This window comes from Platalea leucorodia (genome assembly GCF_965183815.1).
Source record: "Platalea leucorodia genome assembly, chromosome: 4".
NCBI lineage: Eukaryota > Metazoa > Chordata > Aves > Pelecaniformes > Threskiornithidae > Platalea > Platalea leucorodia.
The window spans coordinates 16,970,765-16,998,464 of NC_138826.1; the positions used below are offsets into that span (position 1 = coordinate 16,970,765).

Below are 27,700 nucleotides of genomic sequence, written 5' to 3' on the forward strand. Positions count from 1 at the left end.
AAGAAGAGCAAGACCATTGAATGTGGTAAAGCTGTGGTCATCAGAGCACACAATTGCATGGCAGATTCTTTTTATTGAGGTTTTTGCTCTTTCTGCACTGCAGTGTCCATCATTTTCACCACAAGAGCCTTAATGTCTGGAATGCAACCTCCTAAAACCGCCAGTGCCTCAAGGTGGGTGTTGCACAGCCTGAACTCCACTGCTGAAACCATTTTCTAGCATGTTTATGTATCACATCTAACCTGAACAAGCAGGCAGACGACAACCGCTTGATTTAATACAGTATCCGTGCATTGCTCTTTAATGTAGGTGACCTGGGAAGTTCTGTAACAAGCAAATACATCTGTCTGGGCTAGGAGGACTGGCTGGCTAGGGAGCTCAGTGACAGCGGGAGGAAAGCAAGCCTACTGAGAGAGCTTCCTCCCTCCATACATGCAAAAAGCAAGGCATCGATCAAAACCAACTGCCTGCTCAGGAAAAGCACAGTTGGCAATGCTGCCTTTGCATTTTTTGCCAGCATGAGAGGAACACAAACTGGTATCTCCAAATCTAGCCATAGGAAAATAGAGCACAGTGGTGCCAGGCTTTCCTTTGGGAGACAATCTGTACTCACTAGCTGCCTAATTAAGAAACCTATAAAAATAAGGGACAGGGACAAAAGGAAGGCACTAGTCCCAAAAAGGCTGCAAGCATGGGCTCTCCCTAGCTGGCAACCACAGGAAGACACGTGAGAAACAGGGGGGATGAAGTTGAGTTTCAGGCAGCTGCTCATCAAAGATCTTTTATTTTTTCTTTTTTTCTTTTTGTAACTTAATTCCCAGTTCTGTGAGCACTTAGGTACCAGGTACTCTGCTAGAATAAACTGCATTTATTATTTTCCTTAATCTGTCTAATTTGATGCGTGGTCTCAAAAATACTCTGACAAACCTGGGTACCCTAGTCCTGCAGATTTGTCTATGGGGAGAACTAGTGAGATCCCGAAGTGTCCATCTCCCAACAGGTGTTTTTTGGTTCTTGAAAAAACTGAGATGCATGACTTCCATAAAGCTGTGAGAACGGCTCTGGAGGCCGGTCAAACCAGATGCTGTCCCAGCAGATAGAAATCCCCTTTGCCCAGTGCCTCTTCAGCAAGCAGAAAAAACCCCACATAATGACTGAGAATACCTCTGTGTACAACAATGTCCTTTGACAGAGAACGCTCTTTAGATCCATGAACTTCCCTGTAGTCATCAATGGCTGGGTCTGATTTAGCTTTAGTCTTTTGTATCTTGAGCAGAAGCAAAGTGGCAGCAATTAGTCATAGTCAAAGAGATACAGAGGACAAACGCAAAAGGGAGACCTGGAGCTCTGCAGCACTCCAAAGACCGCAACAGCCTCAGAAACGTCTTCGTCAAACTGAGCCCAGCCCTTAGGTGCAGAGAAATGTGTAGAATTATCCTCATTTCGCATCATCACGCGAAAAAGAAAGAGAAGTGAATACCCCGATTTTACAAGCCTGAGGATGAACTTGAGCAAGTATTTGTCCCGCCATCTGGGAGGAGATGATAGAGGTGAAGGAAGAGGGAATACAGGGGGGGATGGTAAAAGTTCACAGAGACCTTCTATTTTTCTGGAGAGATGCTTCACATTCCAGCAGCAAAAATGAAGGAAGCGGGCATGAGGAGTAGATCAGAGAGGGGAAATAAGAAGATGGATGAAGTGCAAGGCTGGAGGAGCAAACGAGTCAATTATGGAAAGAGGAAGGGGCTGTGTGCAGAGACCAATGAGGAGATGGAGCTCAGGGGAAGAAACAGCAGCCAAAATGCTCTCAAGTCAGAGATGCTGCCGAAAAAAATCAGAATCTTTCAGGTAATGGTAAAATTGTAAACCTCTGTCCTCTGTATTTATTTGATTATGGCACCTCTGTCACCAGCTCTATCAGAACAACTGAGCACGGCCCTGCTATGGACAGAGACAGGAGGAATCAGCTGTGTCAAAGCTGGAAATTGTTGGTTTGCATAGAGAAATCAGAAGCAAACTATGAAACTCATGGCTAGAGAGCAAGAGGAGGAACCACTGAGAACTATGGGTCACGCCTGAGAACCAGGCAAGTAGATGAAGGAGAAACAAAGTGAAATGCCAGTGATGTAGAAGCAGTGGATGCCCAGGATGAGCCCAGGAGATGAGGAGGATCAGAAGTGAGCACCACAGAATGAGGGGGAAAGGCCAGCAGGACACCACTGAGCTGTACTAATGGAGAGAGGAGGAGACAGGCTGATGCTGGATAGACCTTAAAATAATATTCTGCTTCCACTGTCCAGTGAAAGCTCTCAAATAAATCCAGAAAAAGCAATCCTTTTTCTGCATAAATTCTAATAACAACAGTTAAGTTCCTGAGCCGCTCCTCTTTAAGGCTGTGGTGGAGCAACAAAGGTCTGTATGCATCGCTTGTGAGGTTGAAAGTACAGAATCTGGAGAATCTCTTTGGGATTCTCTCACCGTGCAAAGACACAGTCTGCCTGCAGCTTTACACAAATCTGATATAAAGCCCATTCCTCCTACTGACAATGAACAAGCAAATAGTTCCTTCCCCTGTCTTTAGGAGCAAGGGGGCAGGAGAAAAGTGTTGCATGATGACAAAGAGCTATGAGAGAAGCACGGCCCTTACAGCAATACAGCCTCAGCTCAGCACTGCTTCAGCGCTGGCAGGGCTGCAGAAGGGAGGGGGAAGGCGCAGGGTCCCTAGCTCAGGCACAGTAGCTTATCGCCCAGAAACGACTGCAGGGAAAGGGCATATATTCATAGCGCAGACATCTCCTTTGTCCTTTCTGCCACGATCTGGGTGTTGCCTTGTTTCTTCTCCCTCTACAGTTTCCCTTCTGTTAGCCCTTTAGTAACAGCAACATGGAGAAAGCTAAAAATAAAGCTATATAAGCAATGTAATAGGCATGCAATTGCATGTCTATTTTCTTTGAAAAAATGATGCTTTATTTCCTGTACAATGGAAACTACAGTTTGATGTTACAACTATTGGGTTTTGACTGAACGCAGAAATTTGACTTAAACGATGACACTTCCCCCTGTATTTAGTATTACCATATGTCACTGATTATATATTTAAGTTGCCGAAATGAATTAAATTTCATGGCTTCCTCAAGTTGGATTCTCTTGGACTCTGTTTTGTTATTAGCCAAAATGCTTGGAAAACAGTTTAAATCAAAACAGCAGACTTTTGGTATCATTTCAGGAGAAAATTGCTTATCACAAGCTTTGCAAACCTGCAGCAACCATGGCCAGGAGAGAGAAAAGGGGTTAATTGAACACTACAGACTCAGAGATGGAAAAAAAAAAAGACACAGTGCACTGTTTGGAGCTCCCTTGCCTGGGGTCTTATTCCTTCTGCCTGAGAAGTTATCATATATCCCACATCTCAGTGCTTATTTCACTTACTTGGGGAAAGTATCTTCTCTCAGCTGGCTACAGAGCATTAGTGACAATCACATTGCACACATGTTCCAGGAGAAGCCAGCCTTGTGCTTGCTAGATTTCTTCCCGCTTGCTGGGGGGAATTTCCAGATTTTCTTTACTCCTTCTGTTTCCCATCACGATTTGGACTGCTAACATTTCTATCCCTGCTAGCTGTCCCCAGCGGCTCCTGGCCCTTTTCTAGAGGACCAGCAGACAGCAGAACCCCTGGGCTCCCACCAACCAGGAAGGAAGCAAATTGCAACCTGCAGCCTCTGGGAATCTGGCTTCAGACCTTAAAGTCAAGGTGATGTGAAGGGACCATACAAAACTCCCCATGTCCATGCTTCCCGCCTCCTCCAGGTCCTGCCTGGACCTGCACAGTCAGAGCTGGAAGAGGACAGCCGCCATCGGAGATGTCACCACTGGCAGGGGATGTGGATGTTGCAGGCTGCAACACAGAAGCCGACGAGGGAGCTCAGGGGTGGCAGACACAGTGTAAAGCAGAACCTGAGCAGTCCTGGTGAGCGGGAAGCAGGTTATTATTCTGAACTGGAGAGCAATGTCGTAAGGGGAGAACAGGTAAAAGAAGGAGACAAGGCATAAGGTGTAAGAAGAAAACAAGTACAGCCGTGCTGTGCTTGCTGAAGGACTCACCAGACAGGATACAGCCAGGACAAGCCTCAGTGAGAGCCTTGCAAATTCACGTCATACTTTGCCAAAGACTCAATCAATTGAGCATGTGCTAAAGCTCAGTTTGTTTTGTCTTATTTGGAGCTTTGGAAGATATTTCCTATCTTGACTCATTGAACAGGCTCCAGCCACACACCTGCAACTTCTGGAGTGCATCCTCTCAGCCAGAGGCTGGCTAGCACGTCGTCACTTACGCAGGGCAAATCCTACTGAAAGCACATCAGACCACAGCTTTCGCACCAGTTTACTTTTACATGTAGCACATGTAAGCTAACATCTGGCAAGAAGACAACTATGTCCTGATCGAGATGGAGCTCACCGCAACAGATGGTGTTTGATACTGCAGGACCAGGGCAGCTCCACCCCAAACTGAGCATTATTTCTCTTCCGTGTCTTTACATCCTCTGGCCACATCTTCTTGGGAGTGGAACTGTTGTCGCTAAGGCTTTGCAGTCCCCTCGAGACCATATGCCACACTCAGCCTACAAGTCACTGCCTAGTCCTGACATCCAGGTTATTTCACTCCCGTTGAGGCATTGCAGCAGATGAAGCAGGATCCTGACATATATTGTACATTAATATAACATGAGGCTAGCAATACTCTGAACCAGATAGGGCCTCCAGTGAAGGAGGAAACTTTCTCTCCAAGCGCACAGTAGCTCTGCCAGCACGCACGCAAGCAGCACTGGTAGTTAGCAATCTAACAAGCAACATCTGGTGCCCATTTTGGGGCAAAGGATGGAAAAGCCAGCAAAGAGCAGCCTCCAGTGCCACCACGTCAAACCTGAGAGTTTCATCCTAAAGGGAAAAACGTTCAGAAGGGAAAACCCAGCATCGAAACAAATGTTGCCACGACTCTGGAAGATACAAGACACGACCAACCGTCTCTGCAGCTTAACACAGTTACTGTCGGGGATCTTTTTGCCAGAGGTTTATTTTGGCAGTAGAAGTGCGGAGAGAGATTGCCACCTTGTGGTTCCTCCTCCTGCAGTGCCATGGGTTTTTTTCAATTGTACTAGACCAGGGGTTTCCAAACTGCTGTCCAAGGATTTCTGGTGACAAGTGTACTATGGACAAGAATACTTTCCAAGTACTTTCTTAACTAAAAAAGCAAGCCTGTAATTCACAGCCTTCAGTTCCTATGCTGAGAAACCCATCACTAGAAAATCTTTCAGGAATCTCACCTGAAAGTTAATAAAGATAACTACTGCCACAGGTAGCTAGCCTCCAAAGAGTGATCCAAAATGCAGGGATGCACAAAACCAGATCATCTTTACAATATTCTCAGCATCAAGATATCCGTGAGATATTCAGGGCTTATGACAGCCTGCTGTTTCAAAAATTTGGGATGGTCTCAGACAGTAGTTCCCACGGGGTCCTAATAAAGAAGGGGCATCCATGTGCTTGTCCCCACCACCTGCAGACAGAAAGGCAGGAGCAGACTGGGCTTGTCCCGAGTCACTCCAGGTAATGTTTAGGACAGTTTGTGAGATCTGCTCCTCGGGTGGTACAAGTTGGGGTAAGGTCTGGGAAAGGAGGTTACCAGTTGGCTCCTCCGTAAATCAGGTAGAGCACCAGACAGTATTTCCCCACTGGAGCTAGGGGGAGTTAGAAGGGGAAAATCAGCAAGAGCTTGTGAAGCAGCACACGGCCCCTGTGAAATCCCAGGGAATTAATCAAATTTGGAAAAAATTTAGCTTCCTCTCCCAGAGAGGGGGGAAGAGTCTTTCCTAACATAGCAAGGAGCATGGGTCTCCCTGGCAGCTTTCCAGGCCTATCTGCTCACTGACATACTGACACAGAAAGTGGCCCATTTTCATGGGTGCAATGATGAGTGAATAATCAGAATTTTTGGAGCACTTCCTTTTCCTCCATGACATTTTCTGACTAGCCTCCTGCTTTGCCATTGGTGAGCCTGTTATAGTTGTAAGCAACCGACTCTTTTCCAATTCCTCAGCTTCTGTTTCAAGGCTGTCCTGGATGCTGGTCCAGGGAAAACCCAAAAGTTTCAACAGTCCCTAAGTGCCTTCTTCAGCACATACTTCTGAAGCTGATAAGCCCCGTTTGCGTATCACATTTTCCATCGGGTCTAGACACAAGAATAAATGTTAGTTACAGCGTGGTACATTTGTTTCCTTGCAAGACTGCAAACTAACGACTACCCGCCCCCCATTAAGAAAAAAAATAAAAAATCACTCCTACGGGAAGAAAGGAGATGAATTTGAACTGAAAAGCTGAAGAGCTGGGCCTCGGCGGGTAACAGAGGGTGACTGCAAATCCGGGCTCGCCGCCCGGGGCCCGCAGCCCTCTCTGGGGCGGCCCCGTACCCCGGGGGTGCGCTCCCGCGCAGCCCCGCCAGCGTGGCACCCGGCGTGCGGTGCCGCTGCCCCGGGGGTGCTCCCGCCTGGGCCCTGCGGGGGTGGAAGGCGAACCCGTCCCCCGCCCCGGCAGCCCCGCTCCGCCGGCCCCTCCCGCCGGGCCGCCGCGGGCCGGCTCCCGGTCGCACGTGGGGCGGCGGCTGCCCGCCCCCCGGCCCACGTGTGCCGCCGCGCCGCGCCGGCTCCCCGCTGCAGTCCCGGTGCGGCGGGCGGGCGGGCGGGCGCTGCGGTGCCGGCGCAGCGGCATGGCGGCGGCGGCGGGCCCGGGGCGCGGCGGCGGCTGGGGCCGCAGCCGCGGGGCCGTGCTGCTGCTCTTCTTCTCGCTGTCGCCGCGGCCGCCGGCCGGGGCCGCCTGGCTGCTGGGGCTGCGGCCCGAGGACACGGCGCCGGGCCGGGTCTCCCTGGAGGGCGGCGCGGTGCAGGCGGCGGAGGGGAGCCGCTTCCTCCTGCGCCTCTACTTCCAGCCGCCGCCCGAGGGCAACGGGAGCCGCGGGCCGGCGGGGGAGCGGGAGCCGCGGCTGGTCTTCATCGAGGAGGCGTCGGCGTCGGCGGCGGGGGGCAAGGCGGCGCGGGGCCCGGCGGAGCGGTGCCGGGAGCGCAGCGCCTGGGCCTCGGACGTGGAGGTGGTGGGGCCGCTGCGCTCGGGCGGCGCGGCGGGCTCGGCGCTGGCCGAGGTGCGGGTGCGGGAGCCGCGGAAGGGCGAGGCGGCGGCGGCGCCGGGCGGGCGGCTCTTCTCCCTCTGCGCCTGGGACGGGCGGGCCTGGGCGCACCACGGGGCGGCGGGCGGCTTCCTGCTGCGGGTCCGGCCGGCCGCCCCGGCGCTGGGCGCTTGGCTGCTGCCGCTGCCCGAGGCGGGCTGGCTGCGGGCGCTGGGCGCCCTGCTGCTGCTGGGGCTGTCGGCGCTCTTCAGCGGGCTGCGCCTCTCCCTGCTCTCGCTGGACCCGCTGGAGCTCCGCGTCCTGCGCAACAGCGGCTCGGCCGCCGAGCGGGAGCAGGCGCGGCGGGTGCAGGCGGTGCGCGGCGGCGGCGGCACCTACCTGCTGTGCACGCTGCTGCTGGGGCAGGCGGGGGCCAACGCCGCGCTGGCCGGCTGGCTCTGCGCCTCGCTGCCCGGCGGCGGGGCGGCGGCCGGCGGGCCGGTGGCCGGCGGGCCGCGGGGAGCGCCCTGGCTGCCGGTGCTGCTCTGCGCCGCCGCCGTCTTCCTGGGCGGCGAGGTGCTGCCCTACTCCGTCTGCTCGCGGCACGGGCTGGCCATCGCCTCCCGCACCCTGTGCCTCACCCGGCTGCTGATGCTGGCCGCCTTCCCCCTCTGCTACCCGCTCAGCCGGCTGCTGGACTGGGCGCTGCGGCAGGAGCTCAGCGTCTTCTCCACGAGGGAGCGGCTGCTGGAGACGCTGCGCGCCGCCGGCCCCCACGGCGACCTGGTGCGGGAGGAGTTGGCCATGGTGCAGGGCGCGCTGGAGCTGCGCACCAAGGTGGTGGAGGACGTGCTGACGCCGCTGGCCGACTGCTTCATGCTCCGTGCCGATGCCGTGCTGGACTTCGCCACCGTCTCCGAGATCCTCCGCTCCGGCTACACCCGCATCCCTGTCTACGAGGGCGACCGGCGCGACAACATTGTCGACCTGCTGTTCGTCAAGGACCTGGCCTTCGTCGACCCCGACGACTGCACCCCCCTGCAGACTGTCACCCGCTTCTACCGCCGCCCGCTCCACTGCGTCTTCAACGACACCCGCCTTGACACGCTGCTTGAGGAGTTCAAGAAGGGTGAGGCCGCCGGGCCGCCACCCCCCGGGCTCCCCCTGCACCCCTCCGCACCCCCAATGATTCCCAGGTCAGCAGCCCCTACGGCCCACCCTGCATGGCCTCCTGGCAGGACCCGGCAGGTACCGGGGATGCTGGGGGGAGTTGGGCCCTGCATGCGCTGGTGTGGCGGTGACCCTGGCGTGGCGATGACCCTGGCGTCACCTGGTGGAACAGCCCCCGGGTGGATCGAGGGCCTGCAATGCTGGTCGTGCCTGTGATGTTACGGAGACTGTAAGAGCCTTCGGCCACAGAGGTTGCTGGCTCAGCAGGTGAGCCTGTCCCGCAGGGCTGATGTCTCTGCGGAGGCCTGGCAGTGCGGGCACGGTGCCTGCCTCGCACTCCTGCCCAGCAAGGCAGCGTTCACCGCTTTGTTCTGCGCGGAGGAGTTTATGGCAGGAGATCGCATCTTGTTACTTCACTCTCGCGTTTTCAGCTTAGCAGTGAGAAGCAGGTCTAGGAAGTGTTTCTGTGCAACTGATTTAAAGGAAGAAGAAAAGCCTAAACCCTTAGAAAGAGCGCTACTTTTTTTGCAGCTGTGACAGTATTCATGATGCAGCAGCTGCCAGCAGCCCCAGAGATGCTGAGAGCTGTATTTCATTAACCATACTTTGAGAATACACACAGCATGTGTTTTTTCCCCCTACCGGGAACTGTGTTTTGCTGCGTGTTACTTGGTACGTCATACCGTGGAGAGTGAGTCTTTAAGAAATGGCTGCAGCGGTGACATCCTGCATTACGTAATGCGGGAGGACAGTGCTCCGCTCCCGGGCTGCCTGGGGCTGCTCTGCCGCAAGCAGAGCTGATCATGTGAGAAAGGACAACCTGGTCCATCCCAGATACAGAGAAAGCCTCTCTGTGAGTCATCTCCGTGCTTGTTTTTAGAGCTGGCAGAAGGGGAGGATAGGACTTTTCTTGTGCGCCAGGAAAGCGATCATCAGATATATGCGGGTCAGCATCCTCTCCGGAGATGCACAACTGTGTCCCCACCGCCTCCCGGGATCACAGGGAGGGGTGTTCTGTGTGGTGCACACCACCTACCCTCTCTGCCCCTCAGCACGACCGGAGACTCCCAATGGTGCAAATCAGCAAATTCCTGAGTTTTATACCAAGACTGTTAGCAAAAGCATTAAGATTGCTCTCTGGGTTCAACCTTGGTGAACTGCAGTAGTTGTCTGCCCCCCATCCCTCTTCTAACATAACCGGTTGTCTCTCCTCTTCCTAATTCCTTATGCGCTTCGCAGTTCCTTCTTAACCGTGTCTTCCCGCATGATACTACAACACTACTGAAGTTACCTGAGGTCTCTGCTACCTCTCTCTTGTCTAGAGAGTTTGGTGTTACCAAAGATGTCAGATGACTTTGGCATAGTCCCCCTTGGTCAGCCTCCCCTGCACTTTATCTGATTTACTTTGGTGTAGTCAACTACTTCCCCTTCCAAGTTTATTCTACAGCCTGGTACCCTATGGATCAGCAGACCTATAGAAATGGACTTGTGGTTGCTTAGCTGACTGCCCTTAGCTTGCTGTCCTCTCTGCCCTGCTTAAACAGAGATGCTTTGTGTGTGTCACTCCCTGAGCTGACAGGTGCATTAACAAGCCTCGCTACCTGCCCTGATCTTTCACATGCTAGCCCTCACCTCAGATGAAGATTATCCATCCTTCTTCAGCTTTGCTCCATTAAACTCTTGGCATTTCGCTTCAGGCTCTTCCTCCCTTACATCTGTTTGCCATCATGGCCTTCTGGGGCATTTTGCTATGGCCCCTACGTAGAGCTCTCACTAAAACTTACTTCTGTTCCCACCTCATTTCTCCTTGTGATTTCTAAATTACATGGCTGAAAAGCCTTGCTTTTGGTCTTAGTATCTAACTCAGCATGGTGTTTAGCAATTCTAGCTCTTCCCCAAATGTTCTCCCCAGGTGTTGCTGTTCTCTTCTGATTCATCTTTCCCCTATTTGTAGGCATTTGGTCACCCCCAGCACCCTGTGTTTGTAGATAGCCACCCCCCAGCCCAGCCCTGAACCCCTCCTAAACTCTTTTCCCAGTTCCGAATACAGGTTCCTGTGCCGGTTCCCACACTGTGACAGACGTTCGCTCCCAGCTGCCTTCTATTTAATTTCTAAAATAAAGATTTCCCATTTGTAATTAAGAATCTTCATCACTGTCTCCTTTTCTGTGTCCATTTGAATTATGGTGAAGTATCTTGTTTGATCCAATCAAGGTTGCTTTCCATGGCTGGGTCTTCTGTGACACCTCCGCTAATTAGAGAGTAGGCAGATTGCTTGTTGGTTCAGTAAGTGCTTAATGAAGGCATTCATCACTTCACACATCCAAGGTGCCAGCAGGACAGCAAATGCTCCCACTGATAAGGCCCAGGCTCTTTCTAGGAAATTCAAGTCTCTGGTAAGGATAGGCATTGATAACCACCTCCAGGTCCTTAGGTCCCTGACAAACCTCTAGAGTGACCTTGCTAGCTTTCTTTTCCTTCTCCCATGATTAACTCAACCAGGTTTTTTATCCTTTATTTCTTTTGGTTATTACAGTGTTTATACAAAATACTCATCACATTTTATAGCTTTCTTTCCTGGATAGCAATGTACAGTTCTGATCTGTTTCACTAATGATTAATGTTCTGCCACATCTATAATGTCATTTTTCTGCATAGTGTATAATAACACAATTTCACTGCCAGAGCTCCTTGCCATAGTACACAAACATTTGTTCTTTCTTACTGAAAATGTCAGAGGATGATTAAATACAGCACTTCGGGACTCTTGCTCACACCTCTGGCAGCGCTTTCCCTTTTTCATCGCTCCTCCTACTCACCAATATCGCACTGTGTTACCCTTGTTTACCTGATGCATTTCTTTTCTCTCCTTCTGCTATCCTAGCTATGAAGATTATCAGCTTTTTTCCTCTCTGCTCTTGTATAGCAAGGTTTGAAGGGAAGTTTTCCTTTATTGGTTTCTAGGTATGCTCACACCTAACCTCATTTGAGCTCAGTTCCATTAAGACACATTGATCTTTGCCTCAAATTTAATCCAGACGTGAGTCACGAATCCCCTCTTCCCCCACAGGACCCTGTGTAGATGGGATTACCCTTCTGTGGACCTGGGGAAGGGCATTTCTGTAGCATCAGCTTGCCAAACCATTTAAACTGTGTGAAAATAGTAGCATACGCTTCAGTAGCACCTATGGAGCTAATGGCCCGGAGTGGTTACAGTGCCCAGGAGCAGCTGTGATTCCTGGTTGACAAAACCTGGCCCCTGCCCCATCATGGCAGAACTGGTCGAACCCTTCACATCTGCTCTTCACAAGCCTGCTGCTGGTGGCATCGGTCAATGTCTCTTTTGGCACTAATTCCTGGAGAACGGTGGTTACGTTGGGGACACTAATGGGAACTGGGAAAAACCCAGAGAAGGCTGCAGACGGGGAGGGGGGCGGGGGCTGGCCTGCAAGAAGATTGCTTGGACTTCAACCCACAGCCTGAAAGAGGAGGGGGGCTGCTAAAACTGTATTGAAAAACAGCGTTACAGCAGTGTGAGACAGGTCCAGCTGAAGGAAGGAAATAGTTGTGCTGGAAGATGCTTTTGATTTTATCTTCTCATCAAAAGTCAGTGGAATGAACTCAGAAATAATGAGGCCTGGACACCCAATATGCCATCTTGTCAAGCAAGCTAGACAGGGTCATTATAGAAGGCATGCATAGTTGTGCAGCATTTACACAGATGTGCTAAGTGGAGGACACTACACAAAATGCGTCCCCTCTTCTCTAGAAATAAGAAAATACATACTGGTACAGTAACTTTGCCACCTGCAGCCTAAAAGAAGCTGAAACTACTGAAGGAATGAAAAAATTTGGAGACAATTTCTTGGCAATTTGTATTGGTACATCTCAGAGTACCTGGCTTTATTCTAGGCTCCCAGGAAGAAATACCTAATACACCAGAGAAATAACTGCACCATATTTAGCAAGCTAAAGCAACCTAGAGGGGCAGATGAGGACCCAGTAGGATAAACTTCACCTTGGGAATATGGAGATAGGAGGAAAGGTTTATACATTCATTCAGTGTGAAATGGTGTGGGTGATGCAGTCTGTTTCTCCTCCATCCCTAGAAGATAACCAAAGCAATGCATGTCACAGCTTCAGTCCTGTGATATAACTCCTCATGGGGAGCTTTTCTGTGAGGTCCATCTCCTTGTTCTGTAGTGCCTTTGGGAAGTCATAGTCCTGTCCCATTTCTCAAGTCATTTATGGATTTTGTTGACTAATTTCCTGGGGGAGTCTATATACAGCAGTGGCATCTTTCAGCAAGTAATTTTCCTCTGTCAAAGGAACAGTAGAAATTTGCTCTTATGTTCATTTTCCTGCAGCAAGGCAGAGGCACAACTCAAATTAGCCTTCTGTGGTTTGGCATCTTTTAAGAGTTACTAAAAGTAAATTCTCTGAAAACAAACTTCCTGGCTTAGCAGGGAAAACAGCCTGTCCTGCAGAGGACAGCTCTGCCCTAGGCTCCGTCTTTGCTTTTCAAAATACTCCACAGCCTCTATTAGACTTCTACAAATTGAATGTAGCTGGTGAAGTTGCTTACACTTGCCAGGAACTGGGGTCAGTACCATATCAGCTGCATTTCTTACTGGCTGCCTTCTGAGCCTGCAGTCATTGCAAGCACAAAGCACAGCTTGAAATTTAAATCAGCCTTCAAGAGATTTCTGCAAGCGTGTTAGCCACTATCTTGGGCACCTTGATGAGTTGAAGCAATGACCTCCCTAGCCAGTTGCATGGGTTAAGGAGCTGGTTGTTACCCAGGAACTATCCATACATGTGCCCCAAAGGGCGATTGCCAGGCTGAGAGTGGGTGAGGTGCTGATACACAAAGGATGGTTTCAGTGACTCATGCTGCAACTCTGCCTGACACATTACTTTGTTTTCCCCCCAAAACTGTGCTAAATCTTACTGTGCGAACGCTGGGCTGCTTTACCCCGCCCCAGCAAGCCCAGACGCAGCCCTGCTCCAGGGAGGTGTTTGGCAAAGCAAGAGGGGATCTGTGTCCTTGGGGGAGAGGGCACCCAGCTGGCCATCTCCTTCTTGGGCACTGTCAGAGGCACCTTCAGACTGAGCTGTGGGAAAGAATAAAGTGACCTATGCTACAGACACCAATGAAAACATTTTTGCATTGGCTCTTCAGAAGTTTTTTAGCTTCAGAAAGCCTCAGCACCCTTGTAGGCTTCCTTAGGCTCCAAGTAACATGCAAGGGGACTCACTATTTGTGGACAGGCAGGGTCATACCCAGGAGGTCAGAACCCTGTTGTACAGCAGATGGAAGATGAGACTCCATGTCCCCTCGAATCTCCCCCTTACCCTCCTGATCTGTTTTGTCAATGGTAATACAGCAGCAATTCCAAATATTCCATCTTTTCCCGAGTTTTCCTTAGGATGAGAAAAAGCATCAAAGCAGAGCATGAGAAAGGCTTTTGTATTCTGCTAGAGACAGATGTAAGCAGATGAAGTTCTCATCCCTGAGGAAGGTCTGGATTAGATTAGGATTTACAGTTTTCCTTTTGTGTAGCTCTGATTCCCCATAGAGCTGGATGCCTCTGCAGCCCTCCTGGTTATTTCCCCCCCATTTAGGTGTAGATGTGCATTGCCTCTAGGTGCAACTCCTCAGGCGTGTGGTTTCACCCTTGGTGCAGAGTTGTGATAACACAAGAGCACACTCACACACGTTTCCAGTTCAAGAAGTTCAAATCAGGGTCCCCGCTTACTTCAGATACAGGTCTATGAGGGGGCACAGAGATGCTGGCAGCCCCTGGCCCAGAGAAGAGCTCTGATGAAAAGCGCACAGAAAACAGATTTCAGTTACATCATGGCTGTTTCACAAATCAACCTTATTTACCGATTACTTTTTTTTTTTTTTTGCCTTCCATTTTGTAGCTGTAAATGGTTCATGGCTTGTGCCTGTACCTTTGATCTCCTAGTAACAGCTTTAGATCTTAGCATAAAATTCATGAAAATAAATTTCGTGCTCAGAATGCTCATACTGTGGAACGAGAGACAAGGCTAAAGCATCTTTAACATTCCTCTGGCAGAGCACCTACATAAAAAATGATAAGGAAGTAGTCTGGGCTATATTTGCAGCCAACAGCACTTTCTTTCCCACAAGTAAAGACATTTCCATGTGTTCAGACCCTGTTCTCCCATTGGGGAGGACGCTTTGAGGTGGATCTATGAGCCGAAGGTCATTTAGGTAGCTATGAAAAACAAGACTCCTAAAAATGGGCATAAAATCTTTAGATATCTGTTCAGATGCTTGCTCCATCCGGAAGCTTTCAGCTGTTTATATTAGCTCTGTAATTTAGCATTTTCAGGCATTAACTTTCCACTGAAGCTGTTGCTTGAAAAGAACAGATTTCATGTAGCTCATAAAGAATTTAGTACAGTTGTATCCCATGCTGAGCAGACACTTAATCACCTATAGACTTCCTGTGCAAGAGCAGTCCTGTGGAGGCCGGTGAAGCTATTCACACAAGTAAAGTTAATTGCCCATTTGTTCTAGCATTTGCCAAACCAAGGCTTTGATTCTCAAGTGTTTCACTGTGCTTTCCTGCATCAGTGATAGCCCTGTAAAATTCACATGTGACAGCTTGCTAGTGGGGAAGCAGCTCGCCTTTATAATTCATTTCATTTGAGCTATCAAGCAATGGTTACAATAGCACGGTTTTTGGAATCAGTTTTACAGATCTTAAAGCTGGTTTAGATCAAGTTGGGGGTTTTGTTTAAATGATTTGTCTCCCTTGATTGTACTCCCATTGAGGCAGCTGTGCAGGGTAATGGCTGCAGACGAGAATGCAACCCCTCTGGCATCCCCAGGTCTGTCCCTCTGCCACCCTCCCTTGGGCATTGCTTCTACCTCATAAAATTGCCCAACTTCTGCCCTCATACCTGCTCCAAAAGCCACTGCTTTTCCTCTGCAAGTGTAGCAGCTCCCAGGGCCAGGCAGGGGGATACAGCTGAGCTTGGCAGCATCCCCAGCCCACAAGGGAGCAAGCTACAGCCAGGGCACCTGCAAGCCCCCACTACCCCTACTGCCAAATTTATATGGTCTGTTAAGAAAGTGATGGGAGGAGACGCAGGACCCAGCCGGGCTGAGGGGCAGGACTTTGTAAACGATCTCGTGTCCCTCACTCAGGTGGGAGATCAGGGCAAGTCAGACCTTTCCCAGCGGGGGCCAGCTGGGAGCAGCAGTCATTTGCATGAGCTCTGTGAGGGGTGGGAGCAGGTTTTGGGGTGTTTTTGTGATATGGGTACCAGCTGGCCAGGCAGGGGCTAGGATCGGCTCGCTCGGTGTGGGCCAGGAGCAACTGCATGAATTGCAACAGTTTTCCATCGCTGGGTACCTGCTCCATCTCTAATGTGGGTGTTAGCCTGGAAACCTGAAGCTGGGGGTTTATAGCATGGCTACAAGTGTTTATTTTCTGTGAAAATAAAGAACTCTTGAACACTCTAACAGCCCTCCTGGCTCTGCCCCCAGCACAGTGAAAGCGTGGGTCTCCTCCCAGGCTAACAGTGCTGGGTTATTTCTAAATAATCTCATTTGCCGCTACGTGAACATGGAGCTGGAATCACATTTCTCTGAGGCTGCTCTAGAGTAAATTACAGCGTCGATGTAGGTGTTTGGCCAAAAAAAGAATTGCCTTCATTACTCTCTGACTGCCTTTAAGTAGCACCTAAGCTTTTTGTAAGGGCTCAGTGGTTTTGGGTTGCATGTAAATGCCATTAACAACAAGGTTTCGGCCAAAAGAAATAACTTCTCCCCTCTCTTTGCTCACTCGAGGACTTGTAGGAGACCAGATGGCCCCAGTGTTTGGGAGCGAGGTTTGGCAAAGGACATATTTTCAAAAGTTGGACTTTGCTAAGATGAAACGTAGCTGTTGCTGCTGTCTTGTGGCCAACTCCACTGCTTTTTTCTTTTTAAGTCTTGAGTCGTGTTGCTTTATTACCCACCGAACAGACAGGATGCACGAACCTGTGTATGAAAGGAGTGAAGCAGCCCAGTCCAGAGAACATGCTGAATTTTCAATGCCCCGAGGCTATTGATTTGGTTTTTTAAAGTGCATCTCAGTGCTACTTGCTGTGATGTTATGTTCTTGTTTCTAATTCTGTAGGCGTGGGAGGCAGCTCTCTGAAATCTTGCAATAAAAGCTTGGTATGAGGAGGAGGGAATTTATACTGTGGAAAATGCCCAAGCTTTGCTGTGAGAAATGTATAGCGCTGATCTTCAGCTGAGAAATATCATTTGCTCATCTCAGATCCAGGGCAGGGTTATTTGAAGGTCGCATGGTCCCCAGCAAGATGTGTTTGGTGGGACTGCCGGGCTGCCTTGGATGTCCTTGTCCCTGTCCCTCTGTGGGGATGAGCCAGAAGGCACCAGCGGGCGAGGAGGGAGCTGTGCAGCAGGCAGGAGCCCGCCCGTATTGCATCTTTATGCATAAATACTGTTCATATCCCCTTGCCCAGAGCAGCAGGCAAGTTTGGTGGGGAGGCTTTATGGGAGGAGCAGATGCAGAGGCAACTGCATAGCAGAAGGGACCTGCCCCCCTTTTGGGTGACCATTGCTGTTCAAGAACCTCAGCTCTGAGCCTGTGGGAAAAATAAGGTGTTTGCAGCTTTCCAGAGGTCCCTGCAGTGCCCACGATACACCTTGGGTTTGTGCAGGCATTGCAAAGGGAGACCAGGGAAACAGAGCTAACAGAGGGAGGGAAAGTTGTTTGCTGTGGTGCTGATGAAGGACATTTTTAATGTTTTAAGCAAAACTAGAGGTTCAGAACCTGCATGTGCTGCTGAGCAGCGCAGGAGCCACAGGACCAGTAAGAAAACCAGTGCTGTTCATTGGCAGGTCCAAGAATACAATTGAGCTAGAAACTCAGAAATTGCTTGTGGCTTGGAAGTTGGGTTCTGGTCAAGCTGCTGAGCAGGAGCATAAATCAGAGCAGACAATAAAGGAAGGGAGAAGTTGAACAAGTTGAACAGCTTACAGAGAGCTGGACATGCGAAATCAAATAGCAATGTTTCAAGTATGCCAAAAGCAAGAAGCCTGAGAATGTGTCAGCAGAGCTGCCAGCTTCCTGGGGCAAGTGAGGAAGCTGAGATTGTAATTGAGAAACACTGCGACTTCTGAGCAGGAGTCACCACGTTGCGGCTGAAAGAAGGTCCTGGTCCCGGTCTGCTTGTTTAAGGTAACAGAGAGGAGGTGCTGTCAGGGGCAGGGTTTGGAGAAGACATTCATGTGCAAGCTGATGGCTTGAAAAATGTTTAGCCTCTGCGTCCAGATGGTTCACCCAAGAGTTCTGCAGGAGCTGGGCTGAAAGCTGCAAACATACGCGTTTCTGCATTAAAACCAGCTGCTGTTCCAAGGAGCTGGAGGCTTTGCCCGTATTTTGAGAAAACCTTTAGGATCAGTCCAGACAGTGATGGATAGAAAGATGTGGGGGAGCTGTTCCTGGCAATTTGATAGGAAAGATAATTAACAACAGAATGAGAAAACACCAGGAGGATGAAGGAAACCAGTAGAGCCCAAGGACATGCTCACATTTCTGTGTTGGAGGACGCTGTCTCATTGCTCTGTTAGAGTTGCCTCGTGCCAATGAAGCTGAGGGTAAGCAAGAAGCAGCTGGTATAATGCGTACTTCAGTCCTGCACAGGAGGCTGTCAAAGAGCTAAACGGGGTGACCCGCAGCAGATTGCCTAGGTGAAGAAAGCAAGTGGCCCCAAAAAAGAGCCAGGCAGAGTCCTGTGACACCTAGAAATCAGCCTGGAGAGTAGCAGCCCTGTTAGGCTGGGCTGTGTGTCCAGCTCTTCTCCTTCAGTTAGCGCGGCTGGGGTGGGTTTGGGTGATAGTGGTTGCTTCTGAGGTTTGGCTGTGATCTGTGCCTCCCACCGAGCCCTGTCCATCTCCCAGCCCGCCGTGCTGGGGACCCCTCTCTCCAGGGGTGGGGGTCTCACTGCCGCTCTGCTCTCCCTCCGCAGGAAAGTCCCACCTGGCCATCGTGCAGCGGGTGAACAACGAAGGGGAAGGAGACCCGTTCTACGAGGTGATGGGCATTGTCACCCTGGAGGATGTCATTGAGGAGATCATCAAGTCCGAGATCCTGGATGAGACGGATCTGTACAGTTAGTGTCCCAGAGCAGCTACTGCGGTTGCAGGACCCAGGGTGGGAGCCTGCACAGACAGACAGACATGTGGGTAGGAAACAGGCCAGAGCAAATCATGGTCCTTCCTCAGAGCAATTCACAGTCATGGTGGGAAAGACACGAATGATGGAGAGATGCTGGTCAGGTGTCAGGGAGTCTTGAATGCTCAATATAGAGAAGCACCAGCATTGGCAGCCGGTGGCTGGGCAGGGCCTGACCCAGGGACACGTGTACTGGGCATGAAGTGCCCATGGGTGGTTCCCAGGCTCCTTTCCAACTCTGGGTGATGCATCCAGCCAGGGCAACCCGGGACTTGTTCCTGAGAAAGAAGCGTGTTTCACCACGCTGCTCCCTCCCTCAGGAGCTGCTCCCAAGGCTGTGATGCACGGCACGTTTTGTGCGCCCCGCTGCTCCAGCTGCTGCTCCACAGCAGCCCTGCCACAGGGTGCAGCAAGACGTGCCTCTCCCCATATGTGTGCATATGGTATGGGGCCCTGCAGCTGCAGTGGCTTTGTGGCTGCTGCAGGAGGGCAACTGCTCTGCTCTCTGCCCTGCAGCGGACAATCGGAAGAAGGAGCGGGTGCCCCACCGGGGACGCAAGCCCCAGGACTTCTCCATCTTCAGGCTCTCAGACAGCGAGATGAAGGTGAAGATCTCCCCGCAGCTCCTCCTGGCTACGCATCGGTTCATGGCAACAGGTACCCTTGCCCTTGTGCAAGCCCTGCATCTCCCTGCAGCAGCACCAGCCCTACAGGGCTTCCCTGAGCTGTTCCTGGGTCAGGCTCCCCGCGCAGTGAGCAGTTTCCACCTGCCTGGACCCCCACCCTGGGCATCCTGCTGCTCCACCATCATGGGTCTGCGTTTGGCTCCCCTCTGTGCAGCAGGGTGCTGAGGCTGAGGCCGTGCAGCTCAGAGGATGAGGGGATCCTGGCAGCCCTGGCCCCACTGATCGAGCGTGTGTTGCCTCCCCTCTAGAAGTGGAGCCTTTCAAGTCCCCCTACCTCTCCGAGAAGATCCTGCTGCGGCTCCTGAAACACCCCAACGTCATCCAGGAGCTCAAGTATGACCGCAAGAACAAGAAGGCAGCAGAGCATTACCTCTACCAGCGCAACCGCCCCGTTGACTACTTCGTCCTCATCCTGCAGGTGCCAGGGGCAGAGGCGAGCAGAGGGTGGCAGGGGGTGGCCTGTCTCTCCTCGCTGCCTTGCTCTGGGCTGCTTCTGCCAGCAGAGATGCCCGTCTTCTCATACAGGGTGGCAGGGGTCCCTGCAGCCCTGGGTGGGTTGGTGGCCGGGAGCACGGGGTGCCTGTCTGAGCAGGTTTTCCTTCTTCTAGGGAAAAGTGGAGGTGGAGGTTGGCAAGGAAGGACTGCGGTTTGAGAATGGGGCATTCACCTACTACGGCGTCCCTGCCATCATGGCTGTCATCTCCTCGGGTAAAGGCTCTGTGGGCTCCCTCTGGCCCTGCCTTCACTTTGGCAGCCTCCACGAGGGCTAAGCCGGCTGGTGGCCAGGAGAATGGGCTGGCTGTGGGGTGGGGTGGCCCCACTGCAGGGCGTGGGGCAGGTGGGAGCCCTTTCTCTGCGATTCATACACCTCCAACTGTCGTTTCAGATAACGACGTGCGGAAAGTGGGCAGCCTGGCTGGATCCTCCTTCCTGCGTAAGTATTTTGGGACAGGCTGGGACTCTAAAACCTCTCCTCCATGGTACCGGCCAGCTGGAGGAGGGGTGGGTTTGCACACCACAAAGAGCAGCTCGGGTTCTGCACCGAGGTCACCCCCTTTCAAAAAGTTCCATGGAGAAACAACTTGCTGAAGGGCTGATACAGCAAAGTCCCCGGCAGAGGGACTTTGAGGTCCCTTTGAGGTCTCAGCCATGCACTGGATCCCTGCGGGTGGATCCCAGCACGGCTGGTGCTGCAAGGGGCACTGCCCACGGGCGGCAGTATGCCCACATGGATGGGAGCAGTAAAGCCTGCGACTTCTGGCACGGTGCATCTAGGTCTCAGCATAACATCTGTGGACCTGTTTGCATTCCTGAGGCTCGGAGCACAAGCTGAACATGGGTCTCAAGCACGGGGAACGGGGGCTGCTTGGGAATTGTGGAGATGGGTCAATTTACCTGTGAGCCGTTCGCACGTGGTGGAGGGAGAAATTAGCTGAGTTAAAAGTAGATGTCCCAGCCCTGGTAAATTCCTTGCCCGCAGAGCTGATGGGTTAACGAGCAGATCCCCTGCTTGCAGGAGTTAAGAGGAAGCTCTGATTAGAGGAGGCTGTGAGCCTCCCCCTTCTTTGCTGACAACCCATGCAAATGTTTAGTCCCTGGTGGCTTGGGAGCTGGTGGAGGTGCTGCCTACTCCCAGTCCAGCACATCCCTCGTCCCAAACCCCAGATGCTGCAGTCAGATCTGCAGTGCTGATGGTAAGCTGAGGATGCTCTGGGTGCCTAATCAAAACAAGAACCCAGCAAGTTTGACCTTTAGGGAGGTGTAGAGAGGGATGTCATTGAGAAAACAGGGGGAATCCCTTGGGGCAGGTGACTGGCACTCCCGTGGGTCCCAGTCTGCGTGCAGCTCTAGGGTTCACCTATTTCTTGATGGATCTTTGCTTCTATTTGAAAGGCTGGCTCATGGCCTCCTGGATTAACCCCTCAGTGTGCATTCCTGCTCCCCTGTGCATCCACAACGCACTCGATTTGGACAGAGGAAATCAATGAAGCAGCCGATCTCCCCTGGGATGTTGCTGCATGGCCCAATGCCCCCATCCCCAGGGCCCCACTGGGGCTCAGGCAGTGAGAGCTGCCCACGGGCGATGGGGCCGGCAGGGTGCAGGCCATGGCAGGAGCCCGCTCAGGGCTCCTTTGCACCCCGTGCTCGCACGTGACGCTGTCACGAGATGTTTTCTGCCATCCAGCAACCCCTGCCTGCTGTGGGACGTGTGTGGTGTCGCAGCCCTGGCCAGCAAGGAGGCAGGGTGGGAGGCAGAGGTCGCAGGGTATTCCCCTTATCGGGCTGGCGTCCTCCTTCCTCCTTGAAGCAAAGCCCAGCAGAAAGAAGTGTGAGTAGCGTGTCACGGTGGAGAATTCGGATGCTAACCCTTAGGCATTTAACAATTTGTTATTAATTAACCATTGTTATGCAACTTTTTTATTGCCAGGCAATCTTTGGCATTGGTGGACGGGGCAGGGGTGCGGCGGCAGAGACCCAGCACAGCCAAGCCCACTGCAGGAGCGTCAGCAGTGAGAGCAGGGAGCGAGTGCTAGTGGTTATCAACCTGTCCTTTGCTCCCGGCTGGACGAAGTTGTTCTGGGCAGCACTTCATGCTGGTGCCTTTGCTTGGACTTATTTGCAGCGGGTTTCGATCCAGGGGAGGATGAGGAACAGGAGTTACTGGGGGAGGAGCAGGAACATTGGAAGGAGGGGGCTGCAGGGCACATTTCCTGGGCATTTTACCTTTGAAGCAATTTAAAAACATTAATCACATAGGCAGCGGACAGTTCCTAGAGTGTTGCAGCCATGCTGCGGGCACAGTGGCTGCAGGGAGGGCAGCATGGCCTGGGCAGGAGCGCTGGCAGCTGGGGAAGTACGGCTGTGGCTGGAGGAGAGGGCTGGCAGCCAGCGGGCTTGCGTCTGCCGCTGCTTTTGAGGTGGGCCCTGCCAGCAGTGAGAGCAAAGATGAGGCACTGGGAGGTGTTAACAAGTGCATCGCTCACGCTGCGTGTTGGTCTCTCCGTGCTCCCCCACGGAACCCTGCGCCCCTGTGGCATGGCCCAGAGATGATGCCATGGTGGGCTGCAGGCTGCAGTCACAGAGAGGGGAAACTGCTGCCCTTGAAATTGTCACTGCTGCTGTCACCCGTGGCCATAGAACATGGCTGTGATTTGCCCTCTCTGTGGCATTGGGTCAGGCAGCCCTGGACGCGGGGTCCTGGCTTCTTGCGGTTCCCACACGAAGCAGCTCCCGGTGGGTGGCTCTTCTTGGCATTGCCCCAAGTCTGTTGAGACCCAGGGCCTTGCAGGGAGCTGCAGGCAGCTCAGCACAAATGCCTTCGCTTTGCATTGTGCTGAGGGGCTCCTGCCAGCCCCTGCCTGCAGCTGTGGGGCTGCGTGGAGGCAGGGGCTGTTGCAGAGCACATTCCCTCTCTGCCACCTGCCTGCACACACAGAAGCATCCCAGATGCTAAGTACAGTGACTTGGTTTAGCTTCAGCCCATCTCCCACGTGGCACAAGCTGACCACAAAGTCCCCTCTCCTGGCAGTGGCTGGCGAAGGGCTGGAGCAGGGTGCCAACACTCGGCTGGCGGGAGGAAGATGCTTTCTGGCCACACCATGGCTCTAGGGAGATGTGGCTGTGCAGACAGGCCTAGCAGGAGCTGGTCCCCCCCAGGCTCACCCTCCTCTTACCTCGTCACAGAGCAGCCTGTTGATTTACAGCATTCAGGTCTGTGTCCCTGCCAGTGTCCCTGTCCCTGGGGCTGGCGAGTGCCTCCCCGGAGCAGAAGCAGGAGGGTGTAAGAGGAGTGGGAAGGGATGCTGGAGGCAGTGGTGGGAGCCCAGCCCAGGGCTGCTGGCACATGATTCTTTTTCTCATTCTTCCTCTTGGTCTGTCCCCCACCTTCACCTTTGTCCCTCGTCTTCCCCCGTCCCCTCCTTCCTTCCCCCTCCCTCTCTCTGCAGTGCCCGTCTCAGTGTCCCGTACCTTCGCCTTCAGCAGAGGGGACTCCCTGGCTGGCTCTCCAGGTAACGGGGAATGGCTTTGGGCAGGGACCTCCGCACATGTGAGGCTCTTTCCAGCTCCCTGTGCACGGTGCACCAAGCTCCCTCCACCCTGCATGCTGGGTAGTGCTGGGAGACAAGCACCCACAGCACCCCATGCCGGGCAGCCCCTCACTGGTTGGAGCATGGGTGGCACATGGGGGACAGCAGCCCTGTCCCTGCCACAGCCTCCCCAGTAAGATAAAAATCCCAGGAAGAATGGGATGGGGCAAGGGCTTGGGCTTTCTTTGGTGTGCAGTTTCTGTAATTTTCTGCACTCAGTGCTTGGGTTTTCTTGCTGCTCGCTGCTTCTGACAACAGTTGTCTGCAGCCCTGCATGCACACTGCCCTGCTTGCCTTGCTTACTGGCAATCCGGGTAATAGAAGGGCTTTTTAGCAGCAGAGCAAAGTCAGCCAGATGTTGATGTCACCCAGGCAAGGAACAAACCACCTTTGTTCCCTAATAAATCACTGACCAGGCAAAATCCATCACGCCACATGTCAGAGGCCATCAGTCAACGTGAGTGACGGGCCAGCCTGCCGTGGCAGCCTTCTGCTCCTGTTCTGTCAGAGTCGGGGTGGACAGGAGCCTGCCCTTGAGGCAGGTTAAGTAAACCCCCATGGGCTGCCGGCTGCACCCAGCAGAATTTGTGCCAAATGCTGTGCAGGAGACCTGCGTTAGCAGGAGAGCTGTCAGTCAGTCGGTGTGGCAGGCAGGTGGCCGGCAGCAGCCCTAACCTCTGCTGCCAGCGCCAGGTCGGATGCCTGCGTGCCCGGTCCCTTTGGTTTGCGCAGGGCTGGCGTGGCGCAGAGCCTCCACCGCTGGCATGCACCAAGGAGGACCCCGTCGCAGGTCCCCGTAGGGCCCTTGCCAGCCCCAGTGTGTGTGGGGCACAGCCGCTGGAGGTGACGGGTCCACCCACACAAGCAGCACCACAAGTGCGAGTGAGTGTTTGCCTCTCTGCCATCCCCTCCTGCAGTGAACAGGTCACCGTCACGGTGCAGCGGGCTCAACCGCTCCGAGTCCCCCAGCCGGGAGCACAACGACTACGGGGGCAGCACCACGCAGCTCCACAGCAGCAGCAACAACATCTACACGCCCGACTACTCCGTACACATCCTCTGCGACGTGCAGTTTGTCAAGGTACCAGCTGGGCTGGCAGGGACTGTCCCACCCCGGCCACCCCTGCCCAGGCACCCTCTTGAGCCTGGTGGGTGCCCAGTGGGCACTGGGGGGTCTTGCGTTCCTGCTGCCCAGGGGTTTGGTGCCACCAAGTCCCCAGGGGGCCGCGGTGGGGCTCGGTGCCCACTGAGCTGGGTGCGTGTGTCTGTGTGCCCAGGTCACCCGGCAGCAGTACCACAACGCGCTGGTGGCCAGCCGCATGGACAGCTCGCCCCAGTCCCCTGACATGGAGGCCTTCGACAGGGATTCAACCAAGGCCTCGACCACGCGGGGAACCCCACAGACACCCAAGGAAGATGCTACCACCCTCCTGAATGAGAGGAACAGCGTCATGTGTGAGTCACCCAGCAGCACCCCTTCCCTGCCACGGGCCAATGCTGCCTGTTCCCTGGGGGGCTGTGCTGGGACCTGCTGGCACGATGGGCACGCCACCACTCGGATGCAGCTGCACATGGCCCGAGGCACATGGGCATTTGCATGCACATACCCGCGGATGCTGTTCTGCGCCTGCACGTGCACACAGGTACAAGCGTGCAGGCACGTAAATCCCTGTTCCCCACGTGCTCATGCCCCCCGGGGGGTCCCTGGTGCTGGGACCTGCTGCTGTGGCAGGCATCCCCCTGTGTCCTGCCCCAGGGCACGGCGCCCACCCGCCCTGCCACCATGCCTGTCCTGTGTCCCCACAGGCAGCCGCTCCGAGGGGCTGCGCAGTCCCAGCGAGTCGGTGTTTCTGCGCATGGAGAGCATCCCCTTCATCCAGGAGGAGCTGGCTGACAACGAGGAGAACAGTAAGCGGCAGAGTGAGTCGGGCTGGGGGGACGCACATGACCCTGGGGGCAGCAAGGGCTGCGGTGCCCCAGGGCACTGCAGCCAGGCTGGACTTTTGCAGACAGTGAGTGCTGCAGCACCGTCCTGGAGGCAGAGTCCCCGGGCAGAGAGGCCATGGCCAGCTCATCGCCAAGCAGCTCCGAGGAGATGCTGGGCAGGAGGCTGCTGAGATCCCTCAGTGAGTGACTGACCCGGGGAGGGAGCACCCAGGGGAGAGCTCTGCCCTGGCACCCTTGCTGCCTGGATCAGCTGCTCCCCAGCCCTGTCCTGCGGACACCCTGCATGGGGCCAGCATGGAGCAGGGGGGCAGCCCAGTTTCTAGCAGCAGGGAAAACTGCACCTGGGGCTAGCTCGGGCAGAGCCAGCTGCCTGGTCCTGGCCTGACCCCACGCACCCCCTGCCCTGAGCACCCTTGGCCCCCAGCACCCAGCCCTAGGCACCCTTGCTGCTGCAGGTGGGCGCAAGCAGCGGCCGTCGCCGGAGGGTGAGAAGACGCCAGAGGAGAGCTCCAATCTTGCCCCGTTAATCACCTGAGCAGCAGCGTGGCTGGAGCACAGTGCTGGAGGCCCACGCAGACTGGAGGTAGGAACCTGTCTCTCAATGCAATACTCCTTCCCCAGCAAAGGGGAGGTTGCTCAATTTCCATAGCATAAAATCAAGTTTCAAGCAGCAAAGCCAACTGATGTGGTTTGGAGCCCATGCAGGCACGCATGTCACTAGGGGCTGGAGCAGGGTCAAGGGATGCAGCAGCAGACTCCAGCCATCCTTGGGGCAGGAATGGATGTCAGAGACAGAGTGAGCCCCTGACTTGTGTTTTCACAGCTAGAAATGTATGTCTGCACCAATATCCCCAAGCCTGCCTAGGAAAGGTGCTGCAGGTTTGAGCAGCAGCAGGTCAGGGAGGGCAAGTGCTGGCCACCCGCACCAGACCGCGCTTGTGTCTTCCAGGTCTGCAGCATGGGGGTCTCCTGCCACGAGGCTCATGTTCAACAGCAGCAGGTCTGCACTCGCTCGCTGCCTGCCCGCCCGCCTGCCTGCTCGTGCCGCCCCTCCCTGCAGGACTTGTGCAGAGCCCCATCCCCAGGCGAGAAAGGATGTGTTCCCAATGGGGCTGAACCACCCAGGCGGCCTGGACCAGCTCACTGGAGTCCGAGGGCCCTTGCCCAGCTGCTCCCTGGTAGCATCTGGTCCCAAGGAAGAGGTGGAAAATGGAAAGGTGGAGAAGTGTCTGGCATGGCATCCCTGCAGGCAGAGCAGGGAGGGGCGGCCCAACCCAGAACTGCCCTTAGCATCATTTACCATCCCCATCCCAGCGAGGCCCAGAGCCCCTCGGTGCTGGGTGCTGCACAGACGTGGTCTCTGCCATATGGAGAACATGCTATTCGGGGGGTGCCAACGCAGCTCAGGGCCCCAAGCACACGTTTGTGCCGTGCCTAGTGCCATGCACACTCGCAGCACCTTGCGCACGCTGACCATCAACACAGCCTGGCACTCCCAAAGCCCTGCTAGCACAGGGCAGGGAGCCCAGCTCACCACCGAGCGCAGCCCCCCTCCCTGGGGAGGGCCGCTCCATGCTGCATTGAACCATCCTCCTCTCCACGCACGGCTGCCTGTGCGAGGGAGGCTTGCGCCGAGCCTTCAGGTTGGTACAGACCAGTCAGTAGTTTTTGTAGAGGCTGAACGCAACGGGGATATTAACATTAAAAGTGATTTCTCCCTGAGCGATGCCCTGTCTGCATCAATGGGTGTAGGGAAAGATGTGCTAACCTCTCCTACCACACTAGGCTGCCCTCATACCCACGGCCAGAGGTGGCTGGAGTAGCAGGACTCAGCGTCACTGACGGGAGCAGGTAGAGGGCCAGGTCAGCAAGTGCTCCCCAATTTCTCCCTGTGAACCTGGGCTCTCTGTCACTCTTGCTGCCAGGAAAACACTCAGCAGTGCCATGAGTTACACCATGGCAGCGGAGACAAGGACTGGAGAAGAACAGGAGTTAATATCACACCATTGCAAACACAATAGTGGGATACGCATGCTGGAATACAGCCTGACAGATAACAGAAGTCTCACAGTCCCCCAATGCTGATAAAACTTCAGCTGGAATTGCATCCCTGTCTGGGCACTGCCCTTCTAAGGAAACGCGCAGCAATTGAAAGGAGGCCAGAGGAAAGCAAGGGCTGGAAAACAACCTGCCCCAAAGGCTGAAGGAAGCAGAGTTGCTTAATCTTAACTGGTGAAGGATGTGAAGGGGAGAGAGGAAGTTTTCAGATACATAAAAAGCTGTTCCAAAGAGGAAAGGAATAATCTGTTCTCTGTTGCCATGGTAAATGGGATAATGGGTAATGAGCTTACACTACAGAAAAGGAGAAATTTAGGTCACTCGTTAGGAAAAACAAGGTAAGGTAGCACAGCACTGGTACAGATCACATGT

At 53.8% G+C, this 27,700-nt stretch overlaps 1 protein-coding gene across 1 annotated transcript; it reads left to right on the plus strand.

The window, feature by feature from the left end:
- Window positions 1–1,656: 1,656 nt before the first annotated feature.
- Window positions 1,657–25,805, plus strand: CNNM1 (cyclin and CBS domain divalent metal cation transport mediator 1; the record flags this gene model as incomplete). Its single annotated transcript, XM_082308741.1, is given in 17 exon segments — window positions 1,657–1,848; window positions 3,808–4,026; window positions 6,488–6,659; window positions 6,662–6,685; window positions 6,688–6,719; window positions 6,722–8,282; window positions 18,344–18,487; window positions 19,066–19,206; window positions 19,484–19,653; window positions 19,844–19,943; window positions 20,122–20,169; window positions 23,183–23,245; window positions 24,241–24,404; window positions 24,601–24,778; window positions 25,130–25,243; window positions 25,333–25,449; window positions 25,726–25,805. Coding segments are annotated over 17 exon segments (3,519 nt in total).
- Window positions 25,806–27,700: the final 1,895 nt, after the last annotated feature.